Below are 22,615 nucleotides of genomic sequence, written 5' to 3'. Positions count from 1 at the left end.
TCATTACTTTACAAGTGTGCGTCTGTGTGTGTGTCTGTGTGTAATTAATGACCACCGCCTGCTTTTACTTTGCCCCCCCCCCACCGTGAGGGAGGAGCACGTGTCATAGGATTTGTATTTGTGCGCTTGTCATGCACCTGAGCCCCCCCCAAAAAAATTCATTATTATTAAATGTTTAAACTATTTTCTGGGAAACCTGTTGGGTGTGTTGATAAATACTTTTGCAAACTATTGATATTTTTCAGGAAAAAAAAAATGCAAGGATAAACTTGAAAAAATGACATTTTTGGCAACAGAAATCATTACAATTCAAGGATCGCTTCTGGGAGGCATTACAATTTTTTTACTCATTTATTGTGCTTTCTTGTTGCTTGTTCTTATCTCGATTATTTTTATCTGTACTTCCCATGCTCGTCAAAGAAAAAAATAATAATTCAAAAAATAATAATAATCAGTGAATAAATAATCGAATATTGGTAAAAAAAAATTGCAAAGAAAATTTTCAATAAAATCCTATATGGTAAAAATAGGAAAAAACGGTCATAAAAAAGTGGGAAAAATTGTGGCAAAATTTAATTTTGGAAATGTTCAAATTTTTATCTGAATAAAAACAGGGGAATTTTAAGGAGAGTTTTTCTGAAAAAAAAAATCAGTAACTATGGCTCTAGAAAAAATGACAATTTTTTTCATCATAGGAAAAAAGTGAAAAATGAAATTTTAAAAATTGTGACATTTTTTCATTTAATTATTTCCAGAAAAAATATATTTTTTTGATCCCACCTGCTTATGCTGACGTAACCTCAGTGGGAGCCCGCGTTCTCATCTGATCTGTATTTGTCAGCTTGCCGTATACACACGCACACACATATACGTCAAGATTCTGGGTGTGTGTGTGTGTGTGTGTGTGTGTATGCATGCGTGCGTGTGCGTGTGTGTGCGCGCCCATCGGCCTTTGCAAGATCCCTAAGGTTGATTTGAGGTCTCATGACAGGCATCACGAGTAACTGTCTTTTAATAATAATAACTAAATAATAACTACTTACATTATCAGTCGTGTGAAAATACATAAATTTCACCACTTTTTCACTTCATTAAGTACACTCGGACAATCCTCATGTGATCTAATAGGGAAGCTGGAGGCGGGGTTTTTGGATAAGATACTTAAAAAAAAAAATGCTACGATTTATTGGATGAGAGCAACGAGAGACATGCCAAATCAAATAAGATAATTCAATACATTCTAAATATTCAAATTTAAAGTGTTGGGGTAAAAAATGGAAAAAAAGTATTTTGGGGGGAAAAAATTGTTTAGTTGATTTTTTTTTAACTGTGTATTAATTCTAAAATATTCATTAAAAGAGTAAAGTTGAGATTAAATAAAAAATACAAAAGAAATATGAGCTAAAATACAGTTAAAAAAATAAATAATTAACTGTATATATACAGGACTTTAAAAACATCTTTTTTTGTGTCCATACACATGCAAAGAAATATATTTTACTTTTTTTATTTTATTTTATTTTTTTACTAATTGGGGTTGCTGAAGCAATGTTGAAATGAGGAACTGCGGGACTAAGATCTTTTTATTTTGGGCCAGCACTAACTAGAGTACTCTAATACATTTCTTTTGTAGGGTTTAAAATTATATTTCTGTTTTTGGGATCAAAGTTGGTGGTTTGAACAATCATTAGAAGTTATTATGAAAAGTGTGTGTATGGGGGCCTTGGGGGAGGGGGGGGGTTTGCTATTCGCAGGGTCCACCGTAATATGAATAAAGTGAAGCCGTGTTTTTGCTCATACGACATGAAATCATTTTCATTTTCAGACGCTAACTGCGTGTTTTACACACAGCAAGCACGTGGATACCGAATAGTAATAACGGGGTAATAACAAAAGATTATGTTCGGCGAGGTCTTTATCCGGCGAGTTTGGTGTCACGCCGCAGCCTGGCAAAGGTTATTATGTCGGCTCGCTTCGCGCGCGGTGACGGAGGTCGCCTGTAGCACATTAGAGCCAATAAATGTGCGTTGGCACTTCCTCAATTTCGTGTAAAGCCTCCTTTCCCTCCTTTACCTCGGAGCGCTCATTCCTAATAGGGTATTCCGATGGCGCCTCTAATAAGTTGCGGGACTGCGCGTTTGTCAGCGGCGGTTATTTTCCTCAGTGGAACACGGAGGTCGCCTCGTCTTATTATTCTATAAGCTCATCGTGTTTTTCTTTTTGTGTGTGTGTGCTTGCTTTAAACTGAGAAAAAGATTCCCGTGCAATCTTGTGTGTCTTACTGTCCCAACAAATGCAAATATCTAAATCTAAATATGAATATGAACTCGCTTCGTTATTAGCTTGGACGATGGCCCGGTTTTTGCTTCTTTACAATTAAGACAATGACTAAAATCTCCTCATCTTTCATATTACATCAACATTATCCAGCTCTGCGCTGACTGGCTCACCCCCTGCCATCTCCCACAATGCCTTGCGGCCGTGGTGGGCTGCCACCGAGTGCGTAGGTTGACCAAACGATTGCTCTTGCTCCAAAATGACACCCTGTTCCTCATAATTCGATTGCTGTCACTACCAAAACCTTTCAAAATCAATCCTCCTATTGATTACTGATCAAATAATTGATTAATAATCAGACCTCGCCCGCTTATTATTGGAAAATTATGCCATTTATTTTGTACTAATAATAATGCAAGCATGGCGGCACGGTGGATCAGCTGGTAAAGCGTTGGCCTCACAGTTCTGAGGTCCCGGGTTCGATCCCTGACCCGCCTGTGTTGAGTTTCTATATTCTCCCCGTGTCTACGTGGCTTTCCTCCGGGCTTTCCTCCCACGTTCCAAAAACATGCAACATTAATTGGACACTCGAAATTGCCCCTCGGCGTGATTGTGAGTGCGGCTCTTTGTCTCGATGTGCCCTGCGATTGGCTGGCGACCAGTTCTGGGTGTACCCTTGCCTCCTGCCCGTTGACAGCTGGGATGGGCTCCAGCACTCCCCGCCACCCTCGTGAGGATAAGCGGCAAAGAAAATGGAATGGAATAACATGCATTTTATTCTCATTGATTAGGGATGGACTTTGGCAATATTGCAAACATTTTGATTCCATTAAGAGTATAAAAGAGTAGAAAACTGTACAATACTAATCGGACATCAATATTTAAAATAAATGAAAAGTCTGTTTTATTTGTTTTTTCTTATAAGGCGGAAATCTTATAGGGTGGATCCCCACAACAAATAAATACATATAAAAATACATTTTAATTTAATTAAATTAACCAAAAATAAAATATATCAATGTTTTCCGAATGTGATTTTTTTTTCAATTCAAAATTAATATGTACATAATACATAAAACAAAACCAGTTTAATATAAGGAGATAACACTAATCTAAGAAATTTTAAATATTACCGTATTTATATACATATTAAAAAACATCTTCAAGGATGACATTTTTATTAAAATAGGCTCCAGCACTCGCCTCCATCCTCGTGAGGATAAGCGGCGAAGAAAATGGAATGGAATGGAAAAACATGCATTTTATTCTCATGGATGGACTTTGGCACTTGCTGTATGGTATAAATTTGGTTAACAGAATTTGGGATAGCAAAATGCTATATGCTAAACATTCAGCAATTGCGATTAGCATTATTTTGCTAGCGATTACCATTTCAACTAAAAAAATGCTACAGCTCATATAAACAAAGTTACAGTGTATGTACTGTACATTACACAACTTTAAAAGTAACTTACAGACGCTTTCCTCTGTCGTTTTTCTCACTGTCCACGTTTAGCACTGGTCCACGACTGCGTCCATCTGCAAAAAAAAATGCCTGCGTGAAACAGCGGAAAAACAAAGTTCCGGGCGGATCCTTGACGGAGCTTCCACGCAGAAATTTTGCGCCGTCAACTTAGCCGTGTTATTATATCCCCCCCCCCCAGGCCTAGTTACATTTAATTAGTTACTCCCCAAAACCGGCAATATACACAACATCCATCCAGATGCACTTTCTCATGAGAAACACAATTTTTAGCGGGATCCGAACCAGCGCAATGCGCTCCCCCAGATCGTCCTACCTGTTGCCTTAAGCCCCCCCTCGGCACTCGCTGCTGTCAAATATTGATATCAAATGGATTGCTTGGACCTCCAGCTGCAGCGGTTGTAAATAAACACCGAGCCCGTTTGGCAGCGTGTCAGCCCCGCCGTGTTTTATGAAGCGGCTCTTACGCCGCCCAATTACGCCGCGTCCCCCATTTTGTTTGATTTAAGAAGCATCGCCCGGGAGAGCGTCGCGGTGCGACGGGGAGGCGGCCATTGATTGAATTTTATGTGCTTTGTGGTCCTGAGATCTTAACGCGGCAGAATTTACAACCGCGGGAATAATCGTGTCGTATAAAAAAGCGGCGCTGGCGTGTCGCATAAGACTTTCATTTTTTTCTTTGCATTTGTGTAGGACAAATGGCATGAAATCAATATTGTTTCATTATATATGGGGCAAATGCACGGGTCTGCTCTACTGATATGCATTTAAATGACGGCCATATATGGTCCAGGATGATTTAATGCAAGGACTTGACAGAGAGTTGGATTATGATGTCAAAATGTACGCGTTAGACCTTGTTAGCGTTTCCAAACTGTTTTATTAGTAGCAATTAGCCATTAAAGCAGCCCATGTTACAGTCAACTCCAGTAAAACTGATCTGTTCCATTACCAAAAAGTTGTTTTTTAAAAAAATGTAAATATTGTATCAACGTGGGCGCCACCGTGGATCAGCTGGTAAAGCGTTGGCCTCACAGTTCTGAGGTCCTGGGTGTAGTTTGCATGTTCTCCCCTTGCCTGTGTGGGTTTCCTCCAGGCACTCCGGTTTCCTCCCGCAACCCAAAAACATGCAATATTAACTGGATGCTCTAAATTGCCCGTAGGTGTGATTCTGAGTTGGTAAAGCATTGGAATCACAGTTCTGAGGACCCATGTTCGATCCCGGCCCCGCCTGTGTGGAGTTTGCATGCTGTCAACATTAATTGGACACTCTAAATTGCCCGTAGGTGAGCTTGTGAGTGCAGCTGTTTGTCTCTATGTGCCCTGCGATTGGCTGACGACCAGTTCGGGGTGTACACCGCCTCCCGCCCGTTGACGGCTAGGACTCCCCGTGACCCTTGTAAGGATAAGCGGCTAAGAAAATGGATGGATGGATGTATCAACGTGATTTATAAAAAAAAAAAAAAAACAGGTGAATTTAAAATGAGAAAAATATGTTTTTAAAGCATAATTACCGGCACTTTAAGCCTAGTTAGTGTCGTCCGTGGCTAAAATCGGGTAGTCTGCGTGTGAGGGTGTGGCCGGCATCAGACAATCGTTTCTCAGTGGAAGTGTTCAACTGCTGCAAAACGGGCCCGAGTCAAAAATGTTGCGGTGCCACAAGCGTCACACCTGTAAAATGGTTCTACACCCGCAGTTTTGCCACCATTATTGCAAAGAATACTTTGAAATTCAACTCATCCAAACGCTACATCGTCAGCGTCAACCAATCGGCCCTGCCTCACCCGGCGAAAACCCGAAAATATCGATTGTTAAAGAAATGTGAAGTTATGGTTTCATATAATTAGACCCAAAAACATTTAAAAAGCCTCACTTTTACCCGTCAAAGGATTCAACACCCACACTTTTCCAATTGATATTGTAGAAATATCTTCAATAATAAATATTGCACGTGGGAATGTTTCAGCAGTCAGTCAGCAACTGGGAAAGTTTTCCGAAAAAGAAGACAATCGATTGAAAAATATACTACCAATGTCATTTTTTTCCAAAAGTGAGAAAAGTGAGAAAAACTTTATTTCCACTATTGAGGTTGCATTTCCTAAAAAGAAAACAACTGTTTCAATTTCTTAAAAGGAAGACACTATTATGTTGACCTTTCTTAAGACAAGACAGTCGTATTCTCGCACACTTCTAAAAAAAAAAAATAAATACAAACTATTGATTTTGCACATTCCTAAAAAGAAGACAACTGACGTCGCATTTCCATTAAAAAAAGAAACTACTGATGCCGCACTTTCCTAAAAGACATCAAACTGTTTATGTTCCAATTTTTGCATTTCCTAAATAGAAAACTGTTTCACTTTATGGAACTTTGTTAAAAAAAAATATAACTATATTTACACTTTCCAAAAAAGGAGACTTCATGTTGCACTTCCATAGAAAAAAAAAAAAAAAAGAACATGAACTATTGATGCTGCACTTTGATAAAAAGAAGACAAAGTGTTCACGGTGCCCTTTTTCGGCGATTTCCCGTGCGGTGCTCAGATGTCGTCTTAGCAGAGCATGATTGCATCCCCCGTCGCTTGACCGAGGCAAATTATTGAATTTTCATCTTGCGCCCGAGGTCATATCAGGACTGCTCAATTGTAGCCCGAGGAGGAGACGCCTGAGTCAAGAACACGTCTGCCTGTGATTGCTCCCGTCGAGCCATTACCGCGCGGCAAGGAGGCCCGCGCGGTGGTGGCGGGTGCGCACGCAAATGTGACGTACCCCCCCCCCACCCCCCACATCCCCCCTTGGCAAGGCCGCCTCCCCTTCCTGCAGCAAGCAATTTACATGAGTTGAAGGCAGGTGACAGGCAGCAATCAGCTCGAGGGAATAAAGTGGAACGCCGCCGCATTAGCGCCTGCCGCCCTCCGCCCCGCAGATTGCTTCTACCAGGCCACGACCTCTGACCCCGCCCCATATCAAACAATTGCCCTTTAGTATAATTATGTGGAATAATCTTTTTGGAGTTTGATTCCCTGGCGGCGGCCAGGGGGAGCAGCCACCTCTAATTTATTTTTATTTTTTTTCCAGGGAGGAGGCAGAGTGGGGAAGGGGGTGGGTGTTAATAAATACTTTTTTTTTTTCCCCCCTCCAAGGAGGGGCTTCTGGCAGCCCTAAGTGAAATACCCTCAGTGTTGGAGGTCAAATTTATCTATTTGGCAGCCAGACGCGGCGACGGTGTGCTGTCGCCGCGTCTGTAAATATCATTACCTGCTGATGATGTTTTATTGATACGCTTGCTCGCATTGTTTGGGGGGCCTCATTAAAAAGGAATGAAGACCACCCACCATTTTGCTTTTTTTACATTTGATAAATTCTGAGGGCGACAAATGCCACAAGTGCTGAAGGAAAGTGTCGAGGCTAAGACAGAGTAGAAAAATTCAAATGTGGAGGTCTCGAAGTAAAGTAGAGATACACTACTTACTATATATATATATATATATATATATATACATATATATATATATATACCAAAAAAACACGTGATTGGAGATAAAATTCTACCTGCACACCAATAAGAAGTTTTGATTCCATTAAGAGTATAAAAGAGTAGAAAACTGTACAATAGTAATCAGACATCAATATTTAAAATAAATCATAAGTCCTTGTTTTATTTCTCTTATAGGGTGGAAAGATTATAGGGTAGATCCCCACAACAAATAAATACATATAAAAATACATTGTAATTTATTTAATTAAATTAACAAAAAATAAAATATATCAATGTTTTCCTAATGTGATTTTTTTTCCAATTCAAAATGAATATGTACATAACATACAACAAAACCAGTTTAATATAAGAACATAATACTAATCTAAAAATTGTAAATATTACCATATATATATATATATATATATATAATATATATATATACCAAAAAAACACGTGATTGGAGATAAAATTCTACCTGCACACCAATAAGAAGTTTTGATTCCATTAAGAGTATAAAAGAGTAGAAAACTGTACAATAGTAATCAGACATCAATATTTAAAATAAATCATAAGTCCTTGTTTTATTTCTCTTATAGGGTGGAAAGATTATAGGGTAGATCCCCACAACAAATAAATACATATAAAAATACATTGTAATTTATTTAATTAAATTAACAAAAAATAAAATATATCAATGTTTTCCTAATGTGATTTTTTTTCCAATTCAAAATGAATATGTACATAACATACAACAAAACCAGTTTAATATAAGAACATAATACTAATCTAAAAATTGTAAATATTACCATATATATATATATATATATATATAGATATATAAACATCAAGGATGAGATTTTTATAAAAAATAATCAGTTTAATTGAAATACATTTTCATGTAATTAAATGTCCTTATTTGAGGAAGATATGACTATTTATGCTCTCTATCAATACAACTTATTATTAGTGGTAGTAATTAGTAACAATTACAATTAAACATGAAAATAATATATAAATATTAAATTAAATACAAAAAAATGAAAATATTCCCTAATTAAATCAAGACTTGACTATTCTTTTCATTAAAAATGTATTTTCTAACTTTTTTTGAATCTACTGAAAACAAGTGTTGGAAAAATAGAACCTTCAATACAACACATTATAAGTGGTAGTGATAAGTAATTATATTTAAAAATGAAAATAATATAGTAATATGAAATTAAATACAAAAAAATAAAAATATTCCCTAATTAAATCAAGACTTGACTATTCTTTTCATTAAACATTTATTTTCTAACTTTTTTTAAATCTACTCAAAACAAGTCTTGAAAAAAATAGAACCTTCAATACACCTTATTATAAGTGGTAGTAATTAGTAACAATTATATTTAAACAAGAAAATAATATATTAATATGACATTAAATACAAAAAAAAAATATTCGAACTCGCCTAAGGGGAAAACAGGCAATCACTTTTTCAAAGCACCCATAACTTTGCATTCGAACAATCTCCTTTTATGCATTTTATGAAAATATATTTCTCATTATTCTCAAAGCGCTCGTCCTCCTCCTCGTCGACTGCAGGTTGTCATTTTCCCCACTGACAAGGGACATAACCTTCATACTTTCAGAGATACCTGAACCTAATTTTTGAAATTTTGAATTATTTTCACATTTAAATGACCAAACTTAAAACTTAAACAGTATTTTTTTTTCTTTGGTCTTTTTTTAGTGTGTAGAGATAAATACCATGTGCTTGTTTACAAACAAACGAAAAAAAATTACCTTTGAGTCGTGCGTTCCGGGCCGCCATCTTGGGACGTTCACGGGGAACCCGCTGACCTTGACCTCCCCGGTGGGAGCGTCCCTCATCCCATTTAGCACTCGAAACGTGGGAGGCGCTCGCTCAGCCACCCATTTCATTGTGTCCCACCTGTGACCAACACACACAAACACACACACATCAAACGCAATCTCCGCAGGAAGTTAACGTCAACATATGTCGCTGTCACACAAATAACACTGAGCGCTCTTGTGTGCTTTGATCTGTCAGGGATGCTTATGCCCAAAAGTATTTGGACGGTCACTTTTTTTTTATTCTACATCATTTTTCACTAAAACGTGGTGCGACCCAAAGGATATCATATTATGGGCTCTACTTTTGTGACTAGCTCAAATTCTTTTAACGAAGACCCAGGCCAGACCAAGATGTGGTAATTTCATGGACTGGCGTATTCCTCGGGTTGGATGCCAACTGTTCAAATAAGTACACATACACTACACTCCTAGTAAGTATTGAAAGTAATTCACCAAAATCGCAATAGATCAATTGCGCCAAGTTTTGAGGGACTTTCTGACTTTCTCTCCCCAAAATCTCCCTCACTTTGCTGACAGGGAGGAAATTGGAAACATGGCTGCGAGTTTTACGCTAACACGAAAATCGAGATGTGCCAGTTTTTACGCTGAAGCGCAGCTATGTCATCAAGAAAACAGCCTTGTGGCGAACAGAAATCAAATATAAATATAAACTATCCGTGCTCACGTTCCTTCTTTTTCTTTTCCTTTCGGCTTGTCCCGTTAGGTGTCGCCACAGCGTGTCATCTTTTTCCATCGAAGCCTATCTCGTGCATCTTCCTCTCTAACACCCACAAGTCTTCATGTCCTCCCTCACAACATCCACCAACCTTTTCTTTGGTCTTCCTCTCTCTCGCTCTTTTGCCTGGCAGCTCCATTCTCAGCACCCTTCTACCAACATACTCACTCTCTCGCCCCTGGACATGTCCAAACCATCAAAGTCTGCTCTCTCGAATCTTTGTCTCCAAAACATCCAACTTTGGCTGTCCTTCTAATGAGCTCATTTTTAATCCTATCCAACCTCAACATCTTCGTTCCTGCCACCTCCAGTTCTGCTTCCTGTTGTTTCTTCAGTGCCACCGTCTCTAATCCGTACATCATGGCCACCTCACCACTGTTTTGTAAACTTTGCCCTTCATCCTAGCGGAGACTCTTCCGTCACATAGAACACCAGACACCTTCCGCCAACTGTTCCACCTCGTTTTGACCCGTTTCTTCACTTCCTTACCGCAGTCACCATTGCTCTGTGTTCTTGACCCCAAGTCTTTGAAGTCGTCCACCCTCGCGATCTCTTCTCCATGGAGCTTCACTCTTCCTCCTCCTCACCTCTCAATCACGCACACATACTCTGTTTTACTTCGGCTTATCTTCATTCATGCATCCCTCCATCTTTCTAATTGTTCCTCCGCCTCTTCCCTGCTTTCACGGTAGATCACAATATCATCTGGGAACATCATGGTCCAAGGGGATTACAGTCTAGCCTCATCTGTACGCCTATCCATTACTACTGCAAACAGGAAGGGGCTCAGCGCGGATCCCTGATGCAGTCCCACCTCCACCTTCAATTCTTCAGATATGCATACGGCACACCTCACAGCTGTTCTGCTGCCCTCAAACATGTCCTGTACTATTCTAACATAATTCTCCGCCAAGAAGAAAAAAACATATTGGTGCTGTGCCTCCCTAAAAGACAAACTCAACTGCTGATGGTACACTTTCCTAAAAGGAAGACAAACTACTCAGATTGCACTTTTGCAAAAGCAACACCAAGTACAGATGTTATCTTACGATTCCTTTTAAATGTCATTTGATATGTTTGTTTGTTTTCCGTGTCTATTCCTTTACTGTACCCGATGCGAACCAAACCGTGATCTTAAAACCAAGGAAAACTTCTTTTTGCCGTACCGTTACACCCTTTACACCCTATTCGGCATCGAGACTGTGTCAACCAGGACACACGCAATCTCTTTTGTGCGCATATCAAAGCAATAAATGCGCCGGGGTCCTTTAGCCGCAGCCCGGGCTAAAGCCGGCGCTCAGTATTCACCGCTGCGTCTCCTCCGCCCGCCGCCACCGTCGTGCCTCCTCCTTCGCCTCGCTCACAAGGAGACGGGCGCGAGGAAGGAGGCGGAGGGAGGGCTTACCGAGTCGGGGTCCGCATTTGATGTGTTGATTGGGAGCGAGGACAGCAGCTGCACTCCCGAGCGTCCCCTGGGAAAGACAACGGCCCGATAGCTAAATGAAGACCTCTCGTGCTTCTTGTTAGCCGCAACACGGCCCTCGCGCCCGTACCCGGCTCAATTAGTCCGCGGCGGGGTGGCTTTAGCCGGCCGCAGCTTTTCTGGGAGCGCCCCGGGCGCCGTCCTCGGCCCCGCCGGCCCTTTTTACCACTACAGAGGCGAGAGTCGAAATCCCCGAGGCAAAGGAGGATGCAGATGTGATCCTGGCGGCGTTTTGGGATGTTGCTTGAAGCGAGGCGCGTATATGGTTCAGTTTAACACTTGCTTCTTTGTTTTTTGTTATTCTCTGGTCCATCAGTCAGCTGTCAGATCACATTAGTAGTGACACGGGGAGTCGAGTTAGCGCCTATCACACGGCCTTCTTGGCAAATTGGTGCATCAGAGGTGTGTAATGGCAAAGGTACATAACAGTTCAGCTGACATTTGCTCGTCTGACATTGGTAGGACGTTCTTGAACTGTGAGTGAAGCGTATGCTACTGGTAAACAACCCCTGAAGTGAAAATGTGGCACACAATTCAAATGTATTTGAAATTATTTGTTACTTTTTTTCCCCCAATTAATTATGTTTTATTTTAACATTTAAATTTTTGTTATTATTGCGATATTTGATTATTTTATTTTTATTTTATTGTTTACTTTTCTTTTTATTTACTTGATTTTATTTGTGTTTTAATTCAGTTTCCTTTTGGAATTATTTTTTGTAGTTAATTTTTTTATCTTCAAAATTTTTGCAATTTAGTAAATTTAAGAAAGGCTTTTTAAAAGTTAAAACCTTCAAAAAGTTTGGGCGAAGTTAGAAATGTCATTATTTTTGTCATAAAAATATTTTTTAAATTAAATTAAAAATGTATTTCTGAATAAATTAATAACCAGAAACTGGCAAATTCACAGGTGGTTTGCCTCTTTAATCCAATGAAAAATCTGAACAGGGAGACCAACTTTCATGGAACAATATGAAGTTATAATATCCAGAAAATCAGGATTTCTGCAGAAATGTTCAATTTGATTAATACTTTACCATTAATCACACCATATCTTCACCTGAATTTAATTGGGGTTTAAATAAATTTAATACATTTTTATTCATCCAGCCATCCATTTCCAATCCATCTTATTCTCACTATAGTTTTACAGCATCTAATTTTTTGTTTTAGCATTGTAGTTTTTTTATTGAGTTTTTTAAAGTAGATTTACATTTAATTTTTGATTACATTCGAGATTATTTTTATTTATTTATATTTTAACTTTTTTTTAACATCTTAATTTTTCTTTTTTTTAATCTTTAAGTTAGTCGCCTGCCTTTGGTGCTGGCAGCGTGGGATCGATTCCCGCTCAGTGATGGTGTCGATATCTGCCCTCCGACTGACTGGCGACCAGTTCAGGGTGTAGTCCGCCTTTCGCCTGAAGCTGGCTGGGATAGGATCCGGCTTTCCCGTGAACCCTCGTGAGGACAAGCGGCTGAGAAAAATGGATGGATGTTAAATTTAGTGTCATTAAAAAGAGATCACATTCTTCCCTTGAAAACTGCTTCACAGTTCCGAAGACCGGGATTCAAATCCCGGCCCCGCCTGTGTGGAGTTTTCATGTTTTCCCTGAGCCTGCGTGGGTTTCCTCCCACATCGCAAAAATATGTATTAATTGGAGACTCTAAATTGGGCGCAGGTGTGAATGTGAGTGCAAATGGTTGTTTGTTTGTCACTCTGTGCCCTGCGATTGGCTGTCAACAAGTTCAGAGTGTATCCCGACTCCAGTCCAAAGATAGATGGGATAGGCTCCAGCACCTTTGTGAAACTTGTGAGGATAAGCAGTTTAAAAAAATGATGTATGGATGGATGGGTTTATAATACCGAATCAAATTTAGTTTGTTAATGTGTCTGAGCAAACTAGTCCTATTTTTTAATTCCCTTTTTGATTGAAATTTGACTCAAATTTTCAAAGAAAAATAAATCTTTTTTTTCCCCCTCCCAAAACGAAATATACAAATTGCGGTTCCTGGCTGCTATGTGGCAGCAATGTCACTTGATATTCTCTCGCAGACGTCACCAAACAGTTGAAAACGCCGAGCCCACGGCCCATCCCCTCGCACGGGCCCTGGCGTCGGCGTCGCTAATGCCGCGGGAGCGATGCAACGTGGGTAAGTTTGTGCCACCGCATGATGAAGCATTCTATTTATATTAAAATGAGGCGACTCCTCGGGGGAGATACGGAGGAGAAATGGAACGACAAACACGGAGCTTTAGAGTCCGGCCCCGGTACGTGTGTGTGCGGTGACAGCAAAATGGCTACCCCCGCTTACAAAGTGGCCCCGAGGACCCGGGGAAGAGTTATAATGGCCGACGCGCAGGGGTCTGGCGGGTGTGCCGCAGCCGCGCCGCTTAGCCGTAAAATAACACGCGGGGTGATAAAGTAAACCCGCTAAATCCACACGCCACCGTCCACTTGAATTGCCGTGTTTTTCTTTACTGTTAATTCCGGGATGGATTGTTGTGTCTGGTGGTGTTTGCGGTCAAAGCCTCTATTTGGTCGCGTATTGACTGACGTCGTTCACGCCCACGGGCTAGTTAGGTCGCCTGCTGCCATCGCGCTCATCAATGTAGACTCCAAGTCAGGGGGTGGCAAACTTTTCGGTGGCGGGGCAGAAATCTTTTGTAAGCACCCCCTCATCATCCTCGTACCAATGATGCATAACTGACACGTGTATGACTAAATGCCAAGGGAATCACAAAGTTAGTAATCGTTGACCAAAACTAAAATTCTTCACAAAAACAAAGATGTCCAGCAATTGAGGGGCTAAAAAAAGTTTTCCCAAGGATTAAATTGCAATGTAATAATCAATTTCAAGACCCATTCTAGTAACCCAAAAAATTGGATACACCATAGAGAAGGTTGTTGTTAATCAGTCTGCCGGATTTGAAAAAAATAATAATAATTCACGAAGTAAATAAAATAAGGCTGCTAAATGGAGCCACCCTCCAGCTGGAGGACAGCGTGGGCGTGTCACCAAGTGTTTAAAAAAATCTCAATCTGTGGAACTTTCAGCTGTTAATCAAAAATGTTACTTGTTCTCTGACTGCTTCATGATGATGCGCATGCTCTCACGGAACACAAAAAGAAGTCTGGTGGCTCTAATGATGATGCGCCGGGCTGCTAGCGGCTAATCTACCGGACGCTAACAAGCTGGCAGGACCCGTACTGTTTGCGCTACCTCGCTAAATGTGTCGCGCGCGGGGTCCAATCAACCCCAAGTAACACAAAACCCATAACACTTATGAGAAGGTGTATTTTTTTTTTTTTTGGGGGGGGGGGGGGGGGTTGTAGGCATAGCTTGATGGGAGTGGTACAAATGGTTATCAATAAGAATGTAGGAATTGTGCTAAACAGCCACTGCGCGGAATGACGGCACTTGGCACTTATATGGTGGGTGAGGGGAGAGACGTGCTGGGTGGCATTATTACATCATCTGACCTAGTTTTAGCCCCGCCCCCGCAAAAAAAAAAATCCAGCCAAAGAGTTCAATGCAATATCTCAACAATTCAGTACTAACTTGTTCTCAGTTTTTGCAGGTTTCCATCACTTCAACTTATTGTCACAACATTTTGCCCTTATTTGTGAAAAATACATTGTTTAAATATAGGACTATATTCTTGGAAAAGGTACACCTTGAGCCCGACTGTTTGGATAGCAGTTTCCGATTGAGGATCTTTGAGCAAATTCTGCACGAGGAGTTTGTCAAAGTGCAAGCCTTGGGATTCTCCCAAAATGGCTGCTTCATGCCAAAATGACTGACTTTGCGTTCAATTTCAGTCATCGGTCTTTGACTCCTCCCCATTTTACATTGATGAGTGAAACTAGAGATTTCCATGCCAGGAGTTCACCAAAACAAGAAGACCTTCAAATCAAAATTGCAGACTTCCTGTTCAGTTTCAGCCATTCGGTCCTCGAGACTTTTCCATGCATGACCACCCAGTTGAAACTGATTTTGTCCAACTTTCCAGGGGGCACTACCGAGTGAGTTTTACGGAATTTGTATTCGACACCTCAAAAATCCACAAATTTTCGCCATGATATGCCCATCCATACATCTATCAATTTTCTTTGTCACTTATCCTCACGAGGGTGGCGGGGAGTGCTGGAACCTAACCCAGCTGTCAACGGGCAGCAGGCGGGGTACACCCTGAACCGGTTGCCAGCCAATCGCAGGGCACATAGAGACACAATCACACAGGGGCAATTTAGTGTCCAATTAATGATGCATGTTTTGGGAATGTGACAGGAAACCGGAGTGCCCACCCGGGGAAAATCCACGCAGGCACAGGGAGAACATGCAAACTCCACACAGCCGGGGCCGTGATCGAACACGTGTCCTCAGAACTGTGAGGCCATTACTTTACCAGCTGATCCACCGTGCCGCCCCAAGATATACTTGCTTGCAGAAATGTTTCAAGTTTTCAGTCAAATTCTGGTTGTACGGCAGAGCAATTTACGCATTACTGCCTGAAGATACCTGGGATCGGCACAAGCACTCCCGCGAACCTTGTGTGCATAAGCGGCTCAGAAAATGGATGAACTGACAATCAATACAGTTCCAATCCAGTCCTACTGGGGGCCGTTATATGCTTGATAGACTTTTGCTAATTCTTCTGACTTTGGAGCGTATACTTTGAGAAATGTAAAGAAATGTTGAACATTACTCCCGTCCACATATCCAATCTAGTACTGAGAAATGTGTTTTTTTTTTTTTTTAAAAAAGAGCATTTCTTCCGACAAGGCGGCCTAATAACCCACGATTGTTGAGCCGTGCTAATAAAGGCCGGTGGGCAATAACAGCTGGGCTTGCCTTCCTTTCTCACAGCAGAATAGAGGCTGAGTGTTAGTTAATTAAGGGGGTGAAGGCGATGTATTTGTGGGAAAGAATCCAATTATTTCCCCTCCCCTCAAAAAGAAAGGAAGGGGGGCGAGGTGGGGGGGAGGCATTTGTGACCACCACCGGCACAACGAGGATGATAAAGACAATGATGATACCACGCGCAGCCACTAATACGCCGACATTAGCCGATCCCCGGTCACCCCCGTGGCCTCGGTCGGCGAAAACCATACGGCTGCTTTGTTCTGGGTGGGAAAAACGTGGAAACTCTTAAAGACAAAAGAAAAGAAAAAAAAACGATATTCGCGGTTGGATGATTGTAGCTTCAAAGGGGAGGGTAAGACAGTAAAGAAGCAATTAAAAAACTCCGAACGCTACGTTACCACTTCACAGTCGCATTTTGACACATTCTGGCTAATCTCGGTCTGACACGGTTCGACCAATTAAACGTAATTTGAACGAACCGCATATTTAAAGACGTCGTTACGCGCTGTGTTTTGGTTTGAATCCTGCGCACAAACAACTCAAGCAACTAAAGCCGTTTGATACTTTTAAACGCCAGTCATCTGTTAGGGTTTCTTAATACATATGCACAAAATACAATCAACGTCAATTCATAGAGGAGTTAATGGAGCGCTCGCAGGTTGGGCATAAGTGTTGTCATATAACAAGAGTAAATTCAAATTCATGAATTGATTCATTCAATATGTTGAATTTATTAGGTTGGTTTTTTTTTTTTTTACATTACATTTTTATTTAGTCTTACTGGTAATGTTTTTGCATTCTAATTTATAGAGTCGATGAGCCAATGTCTGTGGAGAAATGGGATTTAATTTTAATTACTTTTTCATTTGGGGTTTAATTTTGGGGTGTAATTCAAAGCGTAAACCAGCAATTACATGCAGAAATGTGTCATTTAATGTATTTTTTTTTTTTTTTTTTACTTATTTCATTCAGATTTTTGGTCATTGGGGTCTAATTTAAAAAGTGAACCACCAAATGTGTGAAAAAAAAAATCCATATGAAATGTTTAAAATTCATTTAATAAATTGGGGGCATTTCGAGCCTAGTTTAAAGTAGCAGTAATAGTACTATTAATACTACTAATAAAAATGTACTCCAATTTAATTCCATCCATCCATTTTCTTGGCCGCTTATCCTCACGACGGTCACAGGATCTAATTTAATTAATTTAATTGAATTAATTTCTGGAGTATTTAGGGTTTCAAAACTTAAAACAAACTCACAAATCTTTCCGATTCATTTTACTTTGGGGGAATTTTTTTATCCAGTTTAAAAATATTAAGTAGCAATTATGTGTGAAAAAAAATTAAACAACTTTCTTTTTTTTTAATCAATTGTAATGTCATCAAAAATGGACCAATTAATTACTTGATGTACTTCCCGCCATCTAATAGAAGATGATTATTTTTGTTTTGTCTGTCATTGTGCCTCACTGGCATTAATCGATGAAAAAAGATACATTATTTCTTGGAATACATTTTTTTTAGCAATTACATAAAATTGGATAACTTCCCATGGCACATCTGAAGAGCGCTCACGGCACACTAATGTAACCCGGCACACCGTTTGGGAATCACTGCTCTAAATTCCTGCATTGGCAAACTTTAAATATATATAATTGTTAAAAATCAATCATTTGTTTTCCGTATTTTTTTCATAAGAAATAAATTCCACGCAATCCAATATGGCCCAGCAGAGCCACAGTGAGCTCATATCAGAGGAGTCGTTTGACTTTGGCCATGTGTGTGTGCGTGCGGCCACAAAAAGACACACGGTATCATTCCACACTTCTCCGTCCATCTCTGGGGAACCCGGGAGGAGGTTGGGGGGGGGGGGGGGGCTCCCTAATCTGTGCCGGGTTAGAGCTCCCCCCACACCTCTTGAACTTTGCCTTTGTGCGGGGTCACAGTGTCCGGGGCCACGCGGGAACGCACCTCCTCGGCCCCGGCGCCTTAATCCCGCCGAGTCGATAAGATGCTGGAGCGCTGCTCATTTCAATAAATGGAAAGTGATGCGGCATGCGCACGGACGCACACATTCGCACACACACACACACACACACACACTAAGGAGATGTTAAACACGTTTGAGGACACGCACGCCCGTGCTGGGGGCCAGAAATATGGAGGATGCGGTTAAATGACAGGCAAGCGAGTGGAACATTCGCCAGCTCGATGCCCCGATAAGACCTTATTTACATTTGACAGGCCGCCATTGATTTCTTCCTCTTTTTTGCCCTTTACAGACGGCTCAGGCTGCAGACGGGCTGGCAGCAGCGCCGCGCGTCTCCGGGTCGAGCCGCAAACTGTCTGTCAAAAGTTACCGCACGACACAAAAAAAAGGCGCACTTAAAGTTCCGTTGATTCAAGTGGATAAACTTCAAGTTAAGTCTACTCTATTCGCCTTGTCTTTGATCCATTTTGCAAAATAACGGCGATCCTGCTTGCGAACATCAGGTCGAAAGCACGCTATCCATTCCCCCATCAAAAGAGCAAGGAAAGGTCAACCAATTAAATTAATTACAATTCAACTGCAACATGCTGCCAGTTTGTTTTGTTGTCACATTTCTGACAAGGCCAATTATTATTAATTGTCATGGTCCTTCCGATACGGGGGTGGACCCAAAAGCAGGACTTCGAGGAAGAGACATAATGTTCAATGTGGTTAATTCCGGAAACTGGGTCATAAACGGTGTAGCAGTGCGACAAGGCAGAGGCACGGAAACGCTAGGCTAGGCGGGATCTAACAAGACATACAGCAGGGTCCGATGACTCTGGAGCAAACTAATAAATTCAACACGACAGGATTAAAAAAAAAAAAACGCACAGGATCGCTGTGACTAGGTTTACTCTAACTTACGGGTAGAAGCGGCGAGTCCCACAGGCAATGAATGCGACTCACTAACACAAAGCAACAAACTGGCAAATGCCAGTGACAAGTTCAAACTTAAATACCTGTCCAGATACAGCCCAAATGTGAAACGGGTGTCACCGCCCAGAGCAGTGGCTTGGCCACGCCCCTCTTGGCAGTGCCAAGCCTTGCTCATGACAATTAATATATACTGTAATACATGACTCGTGCACTCACTGTAGCAGTCTGACCACATGGCGCCATTTACACATCTGAGGAGGACCCGCAGCATTTGCACAATCGACATTGTCCCAGATTATCGGACTACTGGCCAATTTAAATTGGGTACATTTCTTGAAGTCTCAACGCCCTTTGCCCAATGGTCAGTGCACTGGACAATTGCTCTATTTGGCATTCAAACTGCTTTAATTGCTAGAGGATTCTACCACCAGATTCCCAGACTACTAACACTCTTTTGTTGCTCGTGACTGATTTCACAATGTCAATATGTCTTTAATTTCAATTTTTGTTGTCGTACTGAAGCATCTCAGGCTATTCATCAAGCCATCCATTTTCTGAGCCGTTTATCCTCACAAAGGTCGCGGGAGTGTCTATACCAACTACCGTCGAAAAGGAGGCAGGGTACACCCTGAAATGGTTGCCAGTCAATCGCAGGGAACATAGAAACAAACAACCATTTGCACTTCCAATCATACCTGAGACAAATTCCTTTATATATATATATATATATATATATATATATATATATATATATATATATATATACTTGGCAATAAAGATGAAGAAACGGGTCTAAGCAGGTTGGAACAGCTGGCAGAAGGTGTCTGGTAAGTTATGTGACAGAAGAGTCTCTCCTAGGATGAAGGGCAAAGTCTATAAAACAGTGATGAGGCCGGCCATGATGTACGGATTAGAGACGCTGGCACTGAAGAAAGAACAGGAAGTAGAACTGGAGGTAGCAGAAATGAAGATGTTGAGGTTCTCGCTTGGAGTGAGCAGGACGAATAGGATTACAATCATCAGAGGGACAGCCAACGTTGGATCCTTTGGAGACAAGGTTCGAGAGAGCAGACGTCGATGGTTTGGTAGAAGGGTGCTGAGGATGGAGCTGCCAGGGAAAAGAGCGAGAGAGAGAGGAAGACCAAAGAAAAGGTTGATGGATGTGGTGAGGGAGAACATGAAGACTTGTGGGTGGTAGAGAGGAAGATGCACGAGATAGACTTAGATGGAAAAAGACGACACGCTCTGGCGACCCCTAACAGGACAAACCGAAAGGAAAAGCAGAAGAAGGCAATAAAGATTATTCTGATTTATCAACCAGTCCCACAGTGATCATGTTTATGATCTCTGAATTTTGCACAATTTCTATTTTTTCTTAAATCAATTTACCAGTTCCAATGTAAATTATGGCCAGCATTGCATCTCCCGTCAGAGCAATTTCCCTCTTTTGAACTGAATCTTAACATATCCAAACGACAGTGGGAGTTTGAAGAGTGGTTTTTCAATTTCCCTGCCTTGGTCAACTGAACCAACGGTTCAATTAATGTTTACTGACGAGCGGTGCCATCAGAGAAAGTTTTACCTTTTGCCACTTTGATTCGAAGAGGACGTTCTCAGGTGATTGCAAAGACTCGATTCGTCCGAGAGATACTGTCCGATTTTATTTAAATTTGCCGAAGCTAGCTGGGATAGGCTCCAGCTTTCCTGCAACCCTTGTGAGGATAAGCGGCTTGGATGACATGACATGACATTTTGGGGCCATTTAGGGCCACCCGTCGTACAAATCCTGTCTGATTTCTGCCACGTTGAAACTGCAAAAAGCTGTCCAACGATAAATTTTGAAAACTTTTCATTTTCATCATTGCATATGCACGGATGTTGGGAGTCGAAAATTGATGACTCACCAAAAAACATTCAACTTTTTCATTGTCATCCCCAAAAAATATATGTCCAGCATTTACTACTAATCAACATGCGTTCGTTTATCGTGCCAAATGATCCTAAATTCTCGTGAGAAAAGTCTCTCCAATGCGCGTCACCGGCCAGTCAGTAATGACTTGCATATTTACCGGCCAGCTTTATATGATAATAAGCAGATGGAATCAATTTACGCATACGCTTATCGACTGATTTTTCACCATCCGTATTGATCGCCACGGAAATAACTCCCCGCCACTTGCCTAAAAGAGCTTCATTATCGAAACGACAATGCCGGGGCGGCCCGTCGGATGACATTTTGCCTGGCGTTTTTCCGGTCGGCCGCCGCTGTTTATCCGCGCCGTCGGCGCGGCGGGCTAATGCGAGCCCGTTATTGATTATTGGAAATCAGCCGAGGATGACATTCAGATGAGAGTTAAACAAATGGATGCCTTCTCGTTTAGCTGACGTGCTAATCACGCAATTTATATTCAACGCGACGCTGCGACGTCTCGTTTGAGTGATGCGTGCGCACAGCGCTTCCTTGTAGACAATCAGTAATTTGGTTGGAGGTAATCACACAAATCAAAGGCTTGACTTTTGACACATTTAGCAAGTAAGCTTCACTTCCATCTAAGTCCTTGACAAAATATACTAATTATGTCAAAATACCATTTTTTGACAGAGTATAGCTACCATTAATTGATTATAGCCCACCAATATCCCACTTGTGTTTCTTAAAAGAAATATAGCACTGTATTGTATTAAAATATCCATCCATTTTCTTCACCGCTTATCCTCACGAGGGTCGTGGGGAGTGCTGGAGCCTATCCCAGCTGTCAACGGGCAGGAGGCGGGGTACACCCTGAACTGGTTGCCAGCCAATCGCAGGGCAGATAGAGACAAACAGCCGCACTCACAATCACACCTACGAGCAATTTACAGTGTTACAATTAATGTTGCATGTTTTGGGGATGTGGGAGGAAACCCGTGCAAGCACAGAGAGAACATGCAAACTCCACACAGGCGGGTCCGGGTTTCAACCCGGGACCTCAGAACTGTGAGGCCAATGCTTCACCAGCAGATCCACCGTGCTGCCCGTATGAAAACATAAAACAAAATAAAATGCAAAGAATTGTAATGCTGTTATAATGGAGTAATTGTTTTCTGCGTGGTAGTATTTGTGTTGGATATGTGCCTTTAAAGGTCCCCTTCCATTAAATTCCCCTTTTCTACTGTTTTATGGATAACATAGGTCCAAATGAGATTCTTATAGAATTTAAATTTGATATGTGTACAATTTGTACTTAAATAGATCAAATAAGATTGCCATGTATTCATGAAACACCCATGATTATTAAAATGGATTTCAGATTTATTAGTATGGGCTCTAGTTTTGTGACCAACACAAATCCAGCCAGACGGTTACCGTAACTCTGCAAGGAGGTGGGCTGTACCTGATTTGGATCATTCCATGGACCGGCACATATCCTGAGTGAATTTAAAAGTGGGATGTCGGTGCTGGTGTGGAAGTCACCGTAGGTGACCTCAATCCTGTCCAATCAAATTGGCTTCTTTCATTCCCTTTAAAAATGGACCGATG

General features: G+C 41.2%; 1 protein-coding gene across 4 annotated transcripts in view; it reads right to left on the bottom strand.

Annotated features, from left to right (window-relative positions):
- The window catches only part of LOC133508782 (uncharacterized), a 204,386-nt gene that overhangs the window by 98,734 nt on the left and 83,037 nt on the right, over positions 1-22,615 (bottom strand). For all 4 annotated transcript variants that reach the window (XM_061835195.1, XM_061835196.1, XM_061835198.1 and 1 more), the window contains 2 exons: positions 9,027-9,174; positions 3,753-3,816 (listed from right to left, as the gene is read on the bottom strand). In XM_061835195.1, coding sequence (XP_061691179.1) covers positions 3,753-3,816; positions 9,027-9,054 — 92 coding nt within the window. In that variant the 5' untranslated portion in view covers positions 9,055-9,174. The remainder of the gene's footprint in view (positions 1-3,752; positions 3,817-9,026; positions 9,175-22,615) is intronic.

Source organism: Syngnathoides biaculeatus, chromosome 11, assembly GCF_019802595.1.
Source record: "Syngnathoides biaculeatus isolate LvHL_M chromosome 11, ASM1980259v1, whole genome shotgun sequence".
NCBI classification, from domain to species: Eukaryota; Metazoa; Chordata; class Actinopteri; order Syngnathiformes; family Syngnathidae; genus Syngnathoides; species Syngnathoides biaculeatus.
This window is presented reverse-complemented; position numbering and strand designations above follow the sequence as displayed.